The 19,261-nt window shown below is 34.7% G+C and overlaps 1 protein-coding gene across 9 annotated transcripts in view; it reads right to left on the bottom strand.

Annotated features, from left to right (window-relative positions):
* The window catches only part of PCNX1 (pecanex 1), a 162,405-nt gene that overhangs the window by 53,207 nt on the left and 89,937 nt on the right, over positions 1-19,261 (bottom strand). For 7 of the 9 annotated variants that reach the window (XM_046007330.1, XM_046007328.1, XM_046007327.1 and 4 more), the window contains 8 exons: positions 17,263-17,353; positions 15,938-15,995; positions 13,999-14,216; positions 10,439-10,592; positions 7,562-7,594; positions 4,786-4,957; positions 4,197-4,307; positions 991-1,082 (listed from right to left, as the gene is read on the bottom strand). In XM_046007330.1, the coding sequence (XP_045863286.1) occupies positions 991-1,082; positions 4,197-4,307; positions 4,786-4,957; positions 7,562-7,594; positions 10,439-10,592; positions 13,999-14,216; positions 15,938-15,995; positions 17,263-17,353 (929 nt within the window). The remainder of the gene's footprint in view (positions 1-990; positions 1,083-4,196; positions 4,308-4,785; positions 4,958-7,561; positions 7,595-10,438; positions 10,593-13,998; positions 14,217-15,937; positions 15,996-17,262; positions 17,354-19,261) is intronic. The other 2 variants (XM_046007331.1, XM_046007326.1) reach the window with 1 other exon arrangement.

Below are 19,261 nucleotides of genomic sequence, written 5' to 3' on the forward strand. Positions count from 1 at the left end.
TCTGCCTCCAGCTCAGGTCATGATCTCAGGGTCCTGGGATCAAGGCCCACACAGGGTACCCTGCCCAGGAAGGCTGCTTCTCCCTCTGCCCCTCCTCTGGTTGTGTTCCCTCTCTCTCTGTGTCTCAGTCAAATAAATAAATAAAATCCTTAAAAATAGTAATAAAAAATAAGAATAATAATAATAGGTGCTGAGAGTTGTTCTCAAGAAATTTAAAATTTTTGTTTACAACTTGGTGGCAATCTTTTTAACATGAAGTGAATTAAGGCTCATCCAGATCCTTCTAAGCCAACAATGACGCTAAATTTCAGTGCGTTAAATTTTTACTAGAATGTATCTTAAATTGCAGTCCTTGCACTTGTATTCACACGTCTTGAAGATATCTTGATGTGGGGGCACCTGGGTGGCTCAGTGGGTTGGGCCTCTGCCTTCGGCTCGGGTCATGATCTCTGCCTTCGGCTCGGGTCATGATCTCAGGGTCCTGGGAATGAGTCCCGCATCGGGCTCTCTGCTCACGGGGAGCCTGCTTCCCCCTCTACCTCTGCTTGCTGCTCTGCCTACTTGTGACCTCTCTCTCTGTCAAATAAATAAATAAAATCTTAAAAAAAAAAAAAAGATATCTTTATGTGAATAGCACTTATATATATCCTTAAGTAAAAATCTAAGATTAATTTCATATTCTATTACTACATGACCATCTCTACCCAGACAACCTTTTTTTAATAATCTGTTTCTAATATGAACCTATGATTACTACTACGTGGAAAAGGATTTACTTTTAATAATGGTTAACCATGAAACTGCTTTTAAATTCAAAGTAAATGAGAATGAGAATAATGTTCAGTATACAAAGATTATGGAAATCAGTGCTAAAATGGCTGCAGGGAGAATGTGGGAATGGGAGCTTAAATCATGATTAGTCAATTTAAAACAATCTTCATATAGAAAAATAGCCTTAAAGACAAAATTGTACCATAATGTACTGCTTACCTTTAAAGCGCCATAACACAATCCATAAAGTAAGGCAACTGCCACAATGCTGCAGATAGAACTGTAAAGTGCTGCAAGCAAGCTTGTAGTGGCTGCACAGGAAAGGGGAAAAAATTAGTATTTTATAGACATTTGTGGAAAAAAATCTTAAAAATATTTAAAATGCTATAATATTGACTACAATGAAATATGTACTCATTTGACTTTTAGAAATTCAGTTATGTCAAATTCAGTTACATCATTCTATCCTTTGAAAAGATTCTGAAATGACAAAGGTTTATTACTCACAATTTTTGATAAAGTAATGAACACTTATACATGGCAGAAAAAATTGTACCTATATTATGCTTTGAGACTGTATCTTATTATTTACAAAAGTATGGGAAAATGAAGCTGGCAGAGACTTAAAAGAACTGGCAATGTATTAAGTATTCAACAAAAGGTATTAGGCTCTGTAAACAGAACCTACATTACCCAAAGAAGTAAATTTATATTACCAAGTGTCAATTAATTCTCACAAAGTACAGATCTGACTAATTACTAACAACAACAAAAAAACAGATCCACCTCAAAACTTGACAGCTATAAACAAAAGAATTAAACTGTAACATTTTCTTACACCACACACAAAAATAAGCTCAAGATAGATTAAAGACTTAACAATGTAAGACATGAAACCATAAAACTTTTAAGAGAAAACACAGACAGTAATGTGTTAGACATCAGCCTTGGCAATATTTTCCTGGATCTGTCTCCTCAAGCAAAGGAAAAAAAAGCAAAAATAAACAATCGGGACTACATCAAACTGAAAAAGCTTTTGCAGAGTGCAGGAAAATAAGAACAAAACAAAAAGGCAACCTACTGAATGGAAGAAGGTATCTGCAAATGACACATCCAATAAAGGGTTAACATCCAAAATATCTAAAGAACTCATACACCTCAACATGGGCAAAAACCATAGGTAATCTGACTAAAATGTACAGAAGACCTTAAAAGACATTTTTCTAAAGAAGTTATGCAGATGGCTAATAGACACATGAAAAGACATTCAACATCACTGATCATCAAGGAAATGCAAATCAAAACCACGATCAGGTATCAGTTCATACCAGAGTGGCTACCATCAAAAAGACAAGGAATAACAAGTGTTGGCAAGGATGTGGAGAAAAAGGAACACTGATACACCTGTTCATGGGAATGTAAACTGGTGCAGCATTTAAGAAAAACAGTATAGGAGGGGCGCCTGGGTGGCTCAGTGGATTAAGCCGCTGCCTTCGGCTCAGGTCATGATCTCAGGGTCCTGGGATCAAGCCCCACATCGGGCTCTCTGCTCCGCAGGGAGCCTGCTTCCTCCTCTCTCTCTGCCTGCCTCTCTGCCTACTTGTGATCTCTCTCTCTCTCTGTCAAATAAATAAATAAATAAATCTTTAAAAAAAAAAAAAAAAGAAAGAAAGAAAAACAGTATAGGATTTCTTCAAAAAAGTTAAAAATGGTACTATATGATCCAGTTAATTCCATTTCTGGTTATTTACGCAAAAAGAATGAAAACACTAATTCAAAAACATACATGCACTCCTGTTTATTGCAGCATTATTTGTAATGGTCAAGACATGGAAGCAAGGTAAGTGTCCATCAACAGATGAACAGATAAAGACTCAGCCACAAACGAGACTGAAATACTATCACTTGCAACAACATGGATGGACCAACAGGGCATTATCCTAAGTGAAATAGGTCAGACAAAAAAAGACAAATACCATATGATTTCACTCACATGTAGAATCTAAAAAACAAAAAAAAAAAACAAAAACAGAAACAGACACACAAACATGTAACAAACTGATGGCTGAGAACCGGGGCAGGGCTGGGCAAGATAGGTGAAAGGGATTAAGAGACAAACTTCCAAATAAATTAATAATAAAAAAAAAATTTAAAAAAAAGAGAGACAAACTTCCAGTTAGAAAATAAACAAACCACAGAATGTAAAGTATAAAATAGGGAATACAGTCAATAATATTGTAATAACTTTGAAGAGTGACAGATGATAACTACACTTACGGGGGGTAAGCTTTTTTTTAATGTATGAAATTATTGAATCGCTATGTCATATACCTGAAACTAATATAATACTGTATGCCAATATCAACTACACTTCAATAAAAGATAAAAAAAATTTTTTAACTCTATTCTTACAAGTGGAAAAACAGATTCAATGGGATTACTAATAAGGACTAGGGGACAGCTAAAATAGCTCTCCTTTTGTTCATAGTAATTTTATATGTTAACCATGAAAAAAAAAACCTACAGGAAAAAAATCTTCTTTAGGAGGTTTTTTTTTTTTTTTTTTTAAAGATTTTATTTATTTATTTGACAGAGAGAGAGATCGCAAGTAGGCAGAGGGAGAGAGAAGGGGAAGCAGGCTCCCTGCCGAGCAGAGAGCCCGATGCGGGGCTCGATCCCAGGACCCTGAGATCACGACCTGAGCCGAAGGCAGCAGCTTAATCCACTGTGCCACCCAGGCGCCCCTTTAGGAGGTTTTAAAAAACTAGAAGTTTTTAACAATATATGATGAAGCTCACTATTATAAATTACCTATCCTAAGTACCCTCCATACCCTAAATAATGAAAACAATCTTCTACCCATTAAGCTATGCTAAATTTAGACCAGCCCAGTCTTCATTCATTCCCCTTCAAAAATTTTTCAAAACACAGAGATACTTCTAAAAACCTTATTTAGGATAATACTTTTACTAAAAACATCTGGTTTTGATGTTTCCATTCTAAAGAAATAACAGTGCTCTGAAACCACATTCAGAGACATACCAAATACACATACTAGTTCAAAATTCAAATATAATGCTACGTATCAGAGGTCAAACTATTTGGGATATATAACATTTATAAATATTTCATAAGTCTATGAAGACACCATCTAAACTCACTACAACTTTTAGTTTTAGGCAAAAGTACTTGGTCATTTCTTATAAATAAAAAAGATCCATTATTCCTGGATCTTTCAATAAAGGGGCAGACTTGACTACTTCTTCCTATCTACAAAGTAATTCCTGCTCAGTCTTTAATTATTAAATAATTTCCTTTTTCTTTCTCATTTCAATTCTACTGTTAAGGTATTTTAATGTTACTTTATTACTTAATAATCTGTAAAAGTAATACTAGAATCTGTAATTTTTAAAAGAACTACTCACCATTACCACCAAAGATATGAATATCCAATTGCTCACAAAGGTACATTACAAATGTATTCACCTGAGGCAGGAGACCAATGAAAAATACTATTGGGAAACAGAGTGTAAACACTACAGAAGAAAAGAAAGGCATATTAAAAACATTTACACAACATCTATCCTTTTGTTCATTTTAAGATCATACATGATTTAAAAAATCCAAAATGAATATAAACTGGTAAGCAGTTTTTTTAAAAAATCATTGTAAATTATTTCTATGTAATTGCTTGGGTATTAAATAATTTTTTCAATGATGAAGAATAGCTTTTAAAATTACTTCAATCATTTTCGTATAAGTTATCTGAGATACAGAATTCAAAGGAAAATTTCCATCACATCTGCTTTGAGAACACAAGAATTACTATAATATTTATTCATCATTAACTTTTTTCATTCAAATAGTTTTGTTCCTCACTGACAGGATTACAATAAATAGCAAAGTAAGCCTATTAAAACCATTTTTAACTATATAATTAATCTATTTATTAGGGAACTATTTGTGTACAAATAAATTAATGTTAAGATCTGAAACACTTTAAAGATGACTCACCTATAACTAAATCCCTGGCTGATATAAACACCAGTGGATTAGTGAAAGTTATTCCATATAATTTGAACTTGGTTGTAGTAAGGTTTCTGCTACCATAATCCAGAAGCCAAATAAGACCACAACACAAACAGAAATAAACTGGTCTACTGTAGGCAATGATACGATTATGGCCCTGAAAATGATATTTAAAAAAGAAAGTCAGTTAGTTGATTTTAAGACCCACAACTAGCTACTGAGATCTTTGATAGCTTATATTGTAAGGATTCAAAATGTATCTATGTGGAAGCCAAGGATCTAACTGTGGCAGAAGGAAATCACAAATACGGGAAGAAGAGACTGAACCCTGTGACACCGGACTGACATCAGAGGTATCGATATGAGTTTATCATTTTTAATACACACACAAATCGACAGAAGATGTGTGTACACACGTATGCATACACATATGTGTATACACAAATATATTTCCTAGCTTTAGCCATTGAGAGGACCTAGAAGCAATGACATTCTAGAATAAAGATTACTAGCCTCAAGATCTTAGTTTATAAATAGCATTATTGACTAAAAAAGCTCAGGCCTTCACAGAGAAAAGGCTGGTTTTGGCCTAGGGTAGGGAACGTATATATAGATGAGCCTGGAATGTACTACTGTGAAAAGGAACGAAGTACTTAAAAGATTGATAAGGATATGCAAAAGGACAGAGAGGGCAGCTTGGTGGGCTCCCAGTGGCTCAATCAGAGATAATTTGTGCCTCAAAATAAACATTAGTAATATTATAGTCCACTGAATAAAATATGAATCCATACCATTACAAATAAGTAAATACAGAAGGAAAAGTTCTTCCTTACAGTAAAAAGTCAACTAACAAATGTGGAAGGAATGATGAACTAGAAAATCACTATTTGGCAACCATCAAATGATAACTGATTCAGGCAAGAAATATCAATAGATTTTTTTACTGACAACAAGCAGGTGGAAGTTTACGGGGCAAAGGGACATATATGAAATCCCCAAATAGCTCCCTACCAGACACTTATTAACTCCAGGGGAAATATGGTAACAGTCCAATAATTAGTGGTTCTCAAGGGAGTGGGAGGGAACTTTGTCCCCTAGAGGACGTTGGGCAGTATCTAAAGACATGCTGTTGTTACAACTGGGGAGTGTGCTACTGGCATCTACTGGATGGAGGTCAGAGATAATATTAAACATCTTATTATGTATGGGACAGCGCCCCTCCCTCGCACAGATTCTCAACAAAGAAGTGTCCAGCCTCAAACGTTAATACTGTGGAGTCTGAAAAACCCTGCAGACACTACCCTCAGCCAAAAATGAAAGTTAACATCACCAATAAAAGGATGAATCAACATCACATGCTTCCTGAAATGATGCACTGAGAAAAACACATCCCTTTCATAATTTTCCTTCCAAAAAGCATATCCTGTATCTAATCAAGAAGAAAACATCAGACAAACTCAAATTAAGGGATGGTCTACAAAATAAATGGCATGTACCCATCAAAAGTGTCAATATTGTGAAAGACACATACTGAGGAACTGCTCCAGATTAAAGGAGGCTAAAAATAGTAAACGCATAATCAGGAATTTACTACTGCCAACTGAGTCAACAGGAAATGCCTGAGTAAGATCTGCAGATTAGAAAATAGTATTCTATCAATGTTCAATGTCCTGATTTTAGTAATTATATTAAAATTAAACATGTAAAGGAATGCCTCTGTTTCTAGGAAAATACATGGGTGTATTTAGAGGTAAAGGGGCACTGTGTTTACAATCCACTCTCAGGAAAGTGTGTGTGGAATGGACGGGGTGGGGCAGGGGTGGTGGAAAAAACTAGGAAGGGAATAAGCAAATATGGTAAATGTTCACACAGGGATCTGGGTGAATGGCATCAAGGATTCTTTGCGCAAGCCTTGCAACTTTTCAAATTATGTCAAAATTTGAAGTTTAAAATTTGAAGTTAAAAAAAAAAAGCTTCCATATATCATACACTTCAAAAGCATTCAAAAGCGTATTAAACAATCAGTTGAAAGAAAATAATTTGCTTCCCTGTTCTGTTTTGCTCATCCACAGTCACTATTAAGTATTCCAGTGTATGCGTAATTATATTCAAGAAAGAAGGCATCATCGTAAACTGTTTTTGGAGTCTGTTTTTGTACTATTGTAAAGAGAATGCCCTTTAGTCTATTAAATAAATACTCTATGTTGAGTTCTAAAATTGGATCACACTTCATAAAAAATACCATTTAGCAGCTAATACTCTTTTCAAAGTCACAAAGTGAATAATAAGGTTTTTAATCTCTTTATAGTGTCCACAGGTCTAAACGCAAGATCAATTTATTCCTTCTTTATTCTTGCTCTTAATGATTACCTAAGCAAAAGAATGTACAGTTCTCCTTACTTCAAAATTCTATTTTTCAATACTTACTCATGATTTATTCTTCAAACTTTGTTAAATTTAAGTTATTAAATAACAATGTTTCTTGAGTTTATATGAACCATGTCTACTTAATTGGTAACCTCCTCCTGAAACAGGCTGTCAAAAAATGAATTATTATGCTCATTTTCAACTGAGACTTAGATTCCACAATTAGAATGGCATTTTATTTCACGCTAATAAATCATCTCTCTTTCTAGTAGAGAGTCAAAACTTAGATGAGAAAATAGTAACATAAATCTTAATTCAATCTGACATATGACCAAAAGAAGGTTTCGATGAATGTTAGAGAATTGTAAGTTACAGGCATATTAGAGTGACTTACGTGTCTGGGAGAAGAAGAATCTGGTTGAACACTCTAAAAATGAAACAAAAGATAGATTATCCTACAGAGGTCCTGGTAACTTCATAAGCAACTTTCAAAATGCCGGAAATTATTTCAAGTAAAATAATTCCATAGCTAAGATGTGACCTACCCACATTAAATCTGTTGAAATAACAGAAGATGAAACTCCAGATACTGGTGTCACTGTGTTATCAAAGAGATCTCAAATCTTTCCTGACTCTTAAGTTTACTACAATTAATTAAAAATTTGCAAACAGCTTAACACTTCTGAAATCGCATATGGTAGGTGGTCTATCTTACTCCTTGGCTCATTACTACATATAAGTATAGTTGAAGTAGAATGCTTTCTTGTATGATACCATTCCATTCAGGATATGCACAAAACACGGGTTAGTTTGTAAGAAGAATTCTAGTTCAGCCCACAAATTCCAAGGCTTACTAAATAATTCAATAGTATTTGTATTAAACTTATTATCTGAATTTTCGCATCAAAATCTTCAAGGTAAGCTGTCTCCCTGTAAGAGATTTTATCAACTTTCTTTAAAAACGTTCAAAAGGTATTTTGCAGCCACTTCCCAAATCATGACTTTTCTCCCAAGTTCCTGCTCATTTCTAACAGCATACCAAACAATTGAATTAGGATGGTCTATGACCACCCTACAAGTCTATGATGGACCAGCTCAGTGAGTTTGGCATGTGACCCTTGGCTGGATGAGACCAGGTAAGCTCTAAACTCAATTCCAACATATGGCCTCTAAAAACTTCTGGTCCAGTCTTTCTTCTGGCATTATCACTCTTCTAGTCAACTAGATTTTTTAAATCTAAAAAAAAAAATTTTTAATTTCAGTCATCTTTTACCTTTCGGTTTCTAACCAGATTAACCTGAAAACAGTAGACAAAACTAACGAGACAAGAGACTGAAGCAAAAAGAATGAATTTAAATAATTTATGGTAATAAAAGAGATGGATTACAGTGGTTGGAATAGAAAGAATAAAAGTCAGAAATTTTGACAAAGAATCACCAAATTTAATCAAAGGGACCTATTATTATTATAATAAATACAAATATATAAATATATATTTATGTATATAAATAGAATTATTACTCATTATTAGGGGTCGAGAAGTAAGGAACAGAGAGGCTTTAGGATTTTGAGTCAATATACTACTGTCAAAAGCAAAGGAACTAGGGAAGAAAAATATTTTTTTTTTTTTTTTTTTTTTTTTTTTTTTTAAAGATTTTATTTATTTGACAGTGAGAGATCACAAGTAGACAGAGAGGCAGGCAGAGAGAGAGAGAGGGAAGCAGGCTCGCTGCTGAGCAGAAAGCCCGATGTGGGACTCGATCCCAGGACCCTGAGATCATGACCTGAGCCGAAGGCAGCGGCTCAACCCACTGAGCCACCCAGGCGCCCCAGAAAAATATTTATCAGAAGATGACGACGTGTTATTTTTAAAATGTGCCAAACTGCCTGTTAGGTACATAGGACTAAAGCTTGTGAGAAAAACGAAGACTCTGAGATATAAATCTGGACATGATTCATACATGGGGGCAACTAATAAAGTAATAAAAGAGGGTGACTTCACTGGCAAGGACTTGCAAGCTGAAAAGAAGGCCAAAAAAAACCCTAAAAAATTCTTATAAACTAAGAAGTTGTCCAAAGACCAAAGAGGCATTAACAAAGGAAATGAAAGTTATCTGAAAAGTAGGAAAATCATCAGGCGTAGCATAAAGGCAGATCAAAAATGAGGACTGTATAAAAACAGAAGACAGTATTCATAGGTACTAAATGATACAGCAGTCACAAAGAATGAAGAATGAAAAAGGACGCAGATTTGGCTGTTGGAGATTATTAGCCCATAAAGACTATAATTTCAGTACTGCAATGAGGAAAAAAGCATGGATGGGTCTTGAAGAAAAGGGTTGACACAAGTAGTTTTTCTGGATGTGTATCTATAAACAGAGAAAGAACAGCTAACAGTATGAAAGGAACTAAACAAACAGTTTTCAGGATGGGGGAGAGCTCTGCATGTTAGCATATACCAGGCAAATAACCAATACAGGCAAGGGTTTTTACTAGCACAGAAGAAAAAGGAAACAGTCTGCATTAACAGTCCATATTGATTTTGCATGGAAGGTGAAAAATTAGGTATTTGATTTTTTTCCCTTTTTAGAAAGCTTAAAATTAATAACATTTGGCTACTGTTTAAATAGCAAAGGGATATCAATATTCTGCTTTCAGTGTCCCCAAGAACATATACTAGCCTTGCCATTACTATATCTATCCAATGATGGATTTTAATAAATTTAATCTACAGAATAGAAGACTTAAAATATGGGAGTGGGAGAGACAATGTTCATTATTTTTTAAATAAATTTCAGGAATGTTGGGGTGCCTGGGTGGCTCAGTTGGTTAAGTGGTTGCCTTAGGCTCAGTTCATGATCCCAGGGTCCTGGGATCGAGCCCTGCATCAGGCTCCTTGCTCAGCAGGGAGCCTGCTTCTCCCCTGCCTGCCGTTCCCCCTGCTTGTGCTTGCTCTTTCTGTGTCAAATAAACAAGTGAAATCTTTAAAAAAATAAAATAAAAATTTCAAGCATGTTAATTCTCATTTTTAACAAATGCCCAAATATTTTAACACCAGCCCCCCAAAATAGTTCTTAGGAAGCTTCATTTACATATCATTATTTTTTAAAGTTTTTATGTCCCCTTTATTCCCTATCCAATCTAATATAAACATCTAGGGAAAATAAATCTAAAAATTAACAGCTTACTATAATGCAATGAATTATACAAAACATCTGCTTTTTAACACACATATTATTCCCTATTCTGAAAAGAAGAGTGATGCTGGTACCTTAAGTAGTGAGTACTGACAGCTGGCTATCACTAGGCAGAACTGGAAGACCCAGATATCTCTGAAGAAGCCTTCTATGAGAAGAATAGATCCCAAAAAAGCCACAAGAATAGCCAGGATGACAGCTAACACATTTTCCAGAATTTCACGATTTCTGTAGACAAAAAAATTTATGAGTAAGTATATCATCAACATAAGAAATGAGAGTGAAAAAAGGGAAGACATCATGAGGAAGTTCATACTATGCTTGCTGACATGCTTTTCTTGTACTGGTTTTGAATAAGGTTTTAGCACATACTGAAGGAGAAACTAGTTTATATTTAAAATTAACAAAAAACCTTATGTGGATATAAAGCATGCTATCGTAAGTGAAGTTCTAATTAAAGACATAATATTAGTTTTAATTTCTATTTCAGAAGTTTACTCTTCTTTAACATCTGCTTTTTTGTAACATTTGTTGCTTAATAACTAAGTAACCAACTTGAAAAGGACATATGCAAAGAAAAACACGTTTAAAAAACAAACTCGTTTAAAAAACAAAATCTCAAAAGTTTCTAGAAAATTAAAATGAGCAGTTACTTTATATGACAAAGTTTGTAACCAAATTTTGATACCAAGTGATTTCATTTTCCGCATCCTGAAACCATCTGAAATAACCTCAAAACTAATTCACTAGGATTACTTAAATATAGGCTATTGCATATATTGAAAATGAAGGCAGTAATAAAAAACCATCAGTGTTGTCTCTATCAAAGCTGCTGAGACATTTCATTAAACTGACTAAATTAAACAATGTGATGACCCAGATATTACATATACCAATGAAGATGATTTGTCATACCAAAAAAACCAAAAATCTATCTCATTACTTCTTGGGGAAATTTTATTCATAAAATGCTGGATACTTGCTAAAAAAGTCTTGTTTTTAAAAAACATTTACCAACATGGAAACATGCTCAGTATATGTGCCATATAAAGAAAGCAGGGCATAAAATGATATGCTTAGGAAGATAAAAGTTGTTATTTAGAAGCATACACACATAGGTTAAAAAGGACAGTATCCCAAAATGATACAACTACTAATGTTCTCTCTGGGTAGAGGAATTATGGTGGGCCTCTTCTTGTCTTAAATCTTCCCATACATTTTGAAATTTTCTAGAATAGGTAAAGAATTATTTTCACACTCATAACTTGTTTTTTTTTAAATTTTAAACTTTTAAAAAATTAAGTTGTTTTTTATTAACTTGCTTTTTCATTAAGTCAGCGCCATACTCATAATCATCAACTGACCTAACTCACAGACATCTCTGTACTAATTCATTTCATAGTCTTCTCGGATGAAAGCGAGTTCAGCGGTACTCTCCGATCAGCACACCGGCGTGCTCATTCGTTCTTCCGCCGCAGCTGCAGAAGTCCAGGTCCGCCAAATCAGTGACCGTCAGCAGTTCTGCCGCACCACACACTGGCTGTAGTCTCATCACTGAACATGTGCTCCCCTTACGCTTCTGTTAGTTTTTAATTTTTGATGAATTCGGTTTATCAACTTTGTTGTTTTTGCTGTCGCATCTACAAAATTTTGCCTACCCCAAGGTCAGAGAAATTTCCTCTTGCTGTTTTGTTTGGTTCGAGGAATTTTATTGCTTTAAATTTTAATTTAGACCTATAATCCATTTTGAGTTAATTTTCATAGTTCTCTAATACGGTGCAGTTATCAATATAAAAGGTTTTTTTCACATGAAAATCGAATGGTCCCTAGACCATTTGTTGAAAGGCCTACATTTCTCTACCTGATTTGGGATATTATTCTGATGCCATTTAGGCCGAGAGTTTTCTTCATAGGCAGGTGTTTAACTATAATTTCTATTTAATAGATATAGTACCATTAAGGTAATGTATCTTTCAGAATGAACTATGATGATTTCTACCTTTCAAGAAATCTGTCCATTGTCAAATTTATTTACATGTAGCAGATCATAATATCCTCTTATGACACCTGTAGAATCTGTAGTGATATCCTATCTCATTCCTGTTATAAGCAATTTGAATCTTCTCTCTTCTCTTCTTTTCCCCCCTTAATCAGCCTGGCTACAGTTTCATTACTTTAATTGAACTGCCCCTCTCCCCACTTGCACTCTGTTTCTCTCTGGCTCTCTAAAATAAATAAAATAAAATATCTTTCATGTCTTAACTTTTTTAACATACGGAGTACAAATATACTTGTTTTAATGTCTTTGATAGCTAATTCTAACATCTGTGACAATTACAGGTTGGTTTCGATTGATTCATTATTTCTCTCATAAATCATGTTTAACTATTTCTTTGCATGTTTGGTAATCTTTGGTTGGATGTCATGGGGGATCCTTTGACTGGATGTCACTGTGAACATTGTCGGTCATGACAATTTTCAGATTTCTATAAATCTTCTTGAACTTTGTTTTGCTACTTGGAAACAACAGTCCGATCGTTTTAGATCTTGCTTTTACAACTTGTTTGGTGAGTCTGAAGCAGTGCCCATGTTATGGCTAATTATTCCTCACTTTTTAGGCAACACTTTCCTGAGTACACAATGCACCATAAAATATGAATTACGAGTTTCTTCAATCAGACAGATGGGAACAGGCACTATTCCTATCCCTGTGTGTCAGGCACTGTCCATCTACTTCTTTCACATGATTCTTACCCCGGCCTCAGGTAGTTTCTTCACATACATTCACTCATCTGTACTCTGCTGAAGAGTTGTGGAGACCCACTGCAGAACTGAGGTTCTCTCTGTGAACAGCAGTCCTCTCTCTGATACTCTGTCCTCGCTGTGTTGGGTCTCCCTGTACTCATAGCTCTGTCTCCTCAACTCAGGAAGTCTGCTGGGCTCCATTTCAGTACCTTCTCCCTATGTCAGAGCCAGCGAGGAAGACAGGGAACTCTCTTAAGGCAGTAAGTTGGGGCAACTGTAGGACCCACATAATGCACTTCCCATCTCTCAGGAATCACTGTCCTTTGCCGTCTTATCTCCAAAGTCTTAAAAACCACTGGTTCAGGCATTTTGTCTCTTTTTTTGTTGTTTCAGATAGGAGAGTAAATCCAATCTTTGTTATTCCAGTCTATAGGAAGCACCAAGTTTTAATAGACTAATACTGTTCATTATTAAGACTAGTACTATGAAATAGGGAAAGAGAAGTTTCCTCTTATACCTTTTATATTTAGAGTCATATTACTTATAACCTTATGATCATTAACACTTCATATTCTCTGGCTTTTAAGTATAGTTCCATGATTCCTACTGATAATAAGAAGGATTTTTTTAATAAACATACTAAAATTGCCACAACAAAAAAGTTTTGTTTTTTTGTTGTTGTTGGTTTTTTTTTTTAACAAAAAAGTTTTTAATGGATTTAGGAAAGTCAATGTTTGGGAGCTTTATTAACTTAAATTTTACCTCAAAAGAACCAAAATAGAAAACATTTTCCAAAATGGTAACCAAGTAAAAGCCTCAATGGGTAATTAGGTTCATTTCAATTTAAAAATAAAATCTACACATATCCTTAATATCACTGTGTTCTCACCTATCAAACAGGGCCAGAAGTGTGAGTCTGTCAAAGTTAATGCCGATCCACAGCTGGGGTAAGATCCAAAAGCGGTAATAGTGTTTGACCTTCTGAGCAGCTTCTTCTGTTGGACCATAAGTAGCTGCCAAGTCAGGGCTTAGATCAATGTCTTGTTGCTCCAACAAATCTGTGTCGATGGTCAATAGTCTGTTCAATCGAATCTGCGGAAGAGAGAGCTAAAAGAAAGTCAGCGCTGAAAGCCTCAAAGTATCTTCAGTTAAGTCATGATTCCAGGGCTACTCAATCAGCTTGCAGATGATCTAAGTCCCCTTAATTCTCTACACTCCTAGATATTTTATGATCATTAGAAACTACAAAAGGTGATAATGGGAAGTATACTTAAAGCAAATTAATCAATCAGTCCTTTGGAAAAGCTGTATTGGGGAAAGTGTTTACAATCTTAACACTGTGTGATTGTAGAGCCAGGGAATCCATTAAAATCATTTAATGTGAATCATTAGTGGCTTCTCTAAGCCCTGCCACTATGGCCTTTTCTCAAAGCTATAAACTTCATTACCGTGCTAAACCTAAGCTCCTCTGAATTGGATTCGAAGCCTTTAATTCTCATGTCTTCCTACAGTCTCTTATCGCTGTTGTTTTCAAATCCCTCCTACGCCCCCTTTTTTTCTTTTGTTTTGGCAGGCTACTCTTGGAGGCTATACAGGAAATTACCACATTACATTTCTTTTAGCTTTAATTCACCCACTCAGCAGTTCACCAGTTTCCCCTTTCTTTGAAGGAGTCTAAAGTTTCCCTTATCTAGCACAACCCTAGCCAGGATTTCACTATCCCAACGTTCCCATACCATTCAATAGTAGAAAACAACAACAACAAAAAACCAATCATTTCCCTATTTTTGGCTTTCTTATGAAGTTTCCAGGAATATACTCCAGCAAAAAAGCAGAGACAATCTTTACTTATCAAACACATATGTGGGTATAGTCAAGAAAATCTGCTTCCTATAAATAACATAGATATTTTTATCTCTAAGCATTGACAAGTACCTCCCCCAGACACTTTTTTTCTTATCCTCTATGCCAAGGTTTCTCAACCTTGGCACTACAGGCATTTTCAGTCAGATAATTCCTTGTTTGGGGGTTGTACTGTCCACTGCAGGTCGTTTTATGGTATCCCTGGTTTCTATCCATTCACAAGACACCAGTAACATTCCCCTAGTTGTGACAAGTTAAAGTGTTCTCAGACATTGCCAAACGCTGAAAACCATTGTTCTATGCCAACTCACATCTATGGTCTTAAAACACAGCTCACAACTAATCTTCAGGAAGCCACTAATAATTAACCTCTTTGGCACTACATTTATTTATAGGTATCGCTTTTGTGTTTCATATAAGAATTTCATTTTATATGTTAACTAATTGAATCTAACTAAAATAAGTTAAAAAAATTTCATTTGTTTTGTCTTTTCTAAGTTCAATATATACATCTTGAGGGCAAAAGCAGTGTTATCATTCTAAAACAGCCCCACCATATCTCACAGGATATATTTTTTACACAGTGATATCATCACTAAGCTTCACACAAACACACTGGTATGAGTAACTAATAATTAAGAATTAGATAATGTAATATTCAAAACTGTACTCTTGAAAGGGAAGTTTTAAGATGGCACAACCAGATTATGACATCGGCGAGCAAATGGACCTTTACATATTCTCAAAGTGTAATTACTGATTCATACACAGCTTAGGAAACTTCATGGGGTTTTATGCTTGCTTCCTAACAAAGGACTTACAAGAAGAGATCCACTACGGAGTAGCAAAGGTGATTTTGCCATAGTTTTCAACAAAATTGGTATTTTATAACTTCAACTTTTCTGATTTGCATCACTACTTAATCTGAATGTACATCATCTTATAAAAAATAAAGGAAAACCTACCACATCATGTGGATAAAATCGAACTGAGGTAGAACTGGATACATGAGAATCCGTGTCACTAAAATAAAATGAAAAAATCTTTAGAGACTAAAGAACCTGTCAAGGAATTGAAAGAAAAATAATCTTTTAACAATTATATGATATTTACACTGTCTTTGCTTTTCCAAGTACTTCAACATACAAAATAGCATTTTCCTACAGATGTGATTAAGAGCACAGCTCCTGGGCCAAAGTATTTATATTAAAAATCTCTTCATCAGCTAAATGATATTTGGGAAAGTTATCTAACCTTTTACCCCTTAGTGTCCACCTAAGTAACACAGGATAATAGAACCTCTTATCACAAAGTCCCTGTGAGATGGGTTTATGAAAGCAATTAACACATTGCCTGGAGCCACGACAAACTTAAGCTATACTATGACACCTTAAACTGCGACCATTCCATTTCTATAGTCAAGTTTAGATTTTTTAAACTTGAGACCTTACCACATTTATGGTATAAGGAATTGTTCTTATCCTAAATTACATTAAACAATTATTTGCACTGTTCCATCTTTCTATTGCTTCCACTGTTAGGAAATCACCTCACACTCCAATTTTTGGTTATTCTCGACAGGGTCAGTTTTGAGACTGGACTCAAGAAGCTTAGCAAGTATGTTCTGTCTCTCCAGTGGGTTAAGCAAAGTGACTGCAAGATCCTAGTGCTTTAAATGGCCCCTCTAACTTCATCCTTATCTCATGATGTCATTTCTTCATAAGGGAAGGAGAGAAAAGAAACTAAATGTAACATACGACCCATATTTTAAGAAATTCCTCTTTCTTATAGCTGGTAAACAAATTTTAAAGCAAAAGAAAAGAAGGTCAGGTAAAAAGATATTTGACTAAAACACTTACACAGAAATAAAATTTTTAAATTACATAAACAGAACTGATGGGTTTGAACCTAGTTCTGTATTTTCCTAATAAGCCTTTTTCAAATATGTTTTTTTATTGATCTTGCAAAGTGCATGCGTGTGGGTAGCACAAAATCTATAGTTAAATTCGAAATTGTGGGAAACTACTACCCCCCATTATAAGACCTACAGGGAATTTTTACTTAATTATTTAAAATACAGAACAGCTTTTGTTTTAAGAATAATGCTTTCTTTTTTCCAGAGCAATAAATTCTACCTTATATCTTTGGAGACAAACACCCACTGACAAATTACTTAAGCCAATATGAACAAATATTTTCAAGATAACTTTTCCATTTCAAGGCCTAAAAGCTTTAAACACGGCAAATATATGCAAGTACATACATTCTCCTACTATGACTTCACACATACCAGATATTGGATGCTCTTCTTGCTGCTGGTTCAAAATTCACAAGTGACATATCACAGCCACCAGTCTCATAAAGCGTAGAAGAGAACTTACCTAGCAAATAAATGATTTTTTTAAAAAAACCATTAGAATACTCAGAATTTCTCCATCAGGAAACACTACACTTCAAACTTGTTACAACTTAAGAAAATGTACTATAAACTTTCCCCGAAATATTTGAAAAACAATGATCTGCCTGTAATTCAGCATGATGTGAACGGAAAAGGAATGCAGAACAGTGGGGCAAAATGTCAACGTACATAATCAGATTTTAACAGTAAGGGATTTAAGTCAGCTTTGCAATCCAGTCTCCTCTTGTCTCCTCAAGGGACATTCACAGTTGAAGCAATCACATGAATGAACTTAATGTCGTTTAAAAGGCACCTGACCACTCTGCAAGTGGTGAGTGGCCATTTGGAAAGCTGCTTAAGTGTTAAGATGGCTCAAACTACGAGACAACAAATGTCTGAGATTACCTTCAGAGAGTCTTGTTTTTTATTTCTCCCTTCTTTGTTTTTTTAAATAGTTAAACTCAGCGTAATATTAGTTTCAGGTGCAGAGTTCAGTGAGTCATCACCCACAACACGCAGTGTTCATCACAAGTGCCCTCCTTAATACCCATTATGTTCAGTTTTTAAGGAAAAAAATTACGCATCAAAATGGATCTAAGGAAGTTCTATGAATAGAGTATAATAACATTGGTGAAAATTAAATTGCAGCATTTAATGAACATTACTAATTGCATGAGTCTAAGAACTTTATGAAAAAATTTAGTTAAAACCGTTTGCTGAAAATGATAAAAGTTTAGAAATTACATTGGTTGCAGAAAACTCTTAAAATGAACTCAATTAAGATAAAACGGTTTCTCCTAGTGAAATTTAAAAATCTGGAGAGTGTCTGAAACGCATTCTTTACCTTGACAACCCATGGTAGCCCTATCAGAGGTAAGGAGTGTAAAGAAATGAATATGTACGTTTCCAGTAGGGCAGTAAAATGAGGTATATGACTGCAACCACTGGGGACTACTCCAGGCTGCTTCTGATTATTTTTTACTGATCTTATAAATATGACCGATCTTAAGGGCAATTTCAACTACATGGCAGGGCTAAAAGATCTCTCTTAGACGACTACAAAGTAAACATGGTATAAAATGAAGACTTTATTTAATGAAATCCTTGAAAAGACCCCTTAATAAACTAACTATAACTAAGGATTGCAGAATATTTCAACAATCACTTCGTTCTTTAAAAGGATTAAAAATGGAAAAGTATTAAATAAGACTGAGTACTTTCTATGGGTCAGACAGAATATGCAAATATTTTATTATGATTTTTCTGTAGCAGCAATTTCTTTGTCAGAATAATATACTCCTGAGACAAGTGAGGAAAAAGCATTCTGTGAAATGTCTTCTTCATTTGCTGTTTTTCCAAGGAGGATTATTCAGCATGTGGATTTGCTAAAACTCTGCTTTTTACCACCCCCATATGCCACCCTCATCTTTTGGTCATGAATCATTCACTCTTAGCACCTCTAACACAAACCAGATTCATGAACTAAGATGAAAATAAAAGCTGTCCATTTGGCTTGTTACGTGTCTTACTGAAAAACTTTTACAGTGATTAAGGTGGTTGCAGAAATTGTTAGTGAAGAAAAATATTTTTAAAAGAATACTGGCTTGACTGAGATTTCAAAATTATTTTTAAATTATAATTTTTTAGGCTGTGCCCTCTCTTACAATGGAAAATGAAAAATTGGCTGTGCTACTATAATTAGCTTACAATAATAGAAAAAAAAATCTGATCAAAATCACAGATTGCATAAATGCAGAATAATTATAAATCCATGCAAATGACTACATCACAGAGTAACAGAGAGCTGGCAGGGGTTGGCTACTATGTGTGAAATCCAGTAAGAACTGAATGGATAAAAAATAGGTCTTTGTATCACCTAATTTGTGTGTAT

The sequence above is a fragment of the Meles meles genome, chromosome 6, assembly GCF_922984935.1.
Source record: "Meles meles chromosome 6, mMelMel3.1 paternal haplotype, whole genome shotgun sequence".
Classification (NCBI taxonomy): Eukaryota; Metazoa; Chordata; class Mammalia; order Carnivora; family Mustelidae; genus Meles; species Meles meles.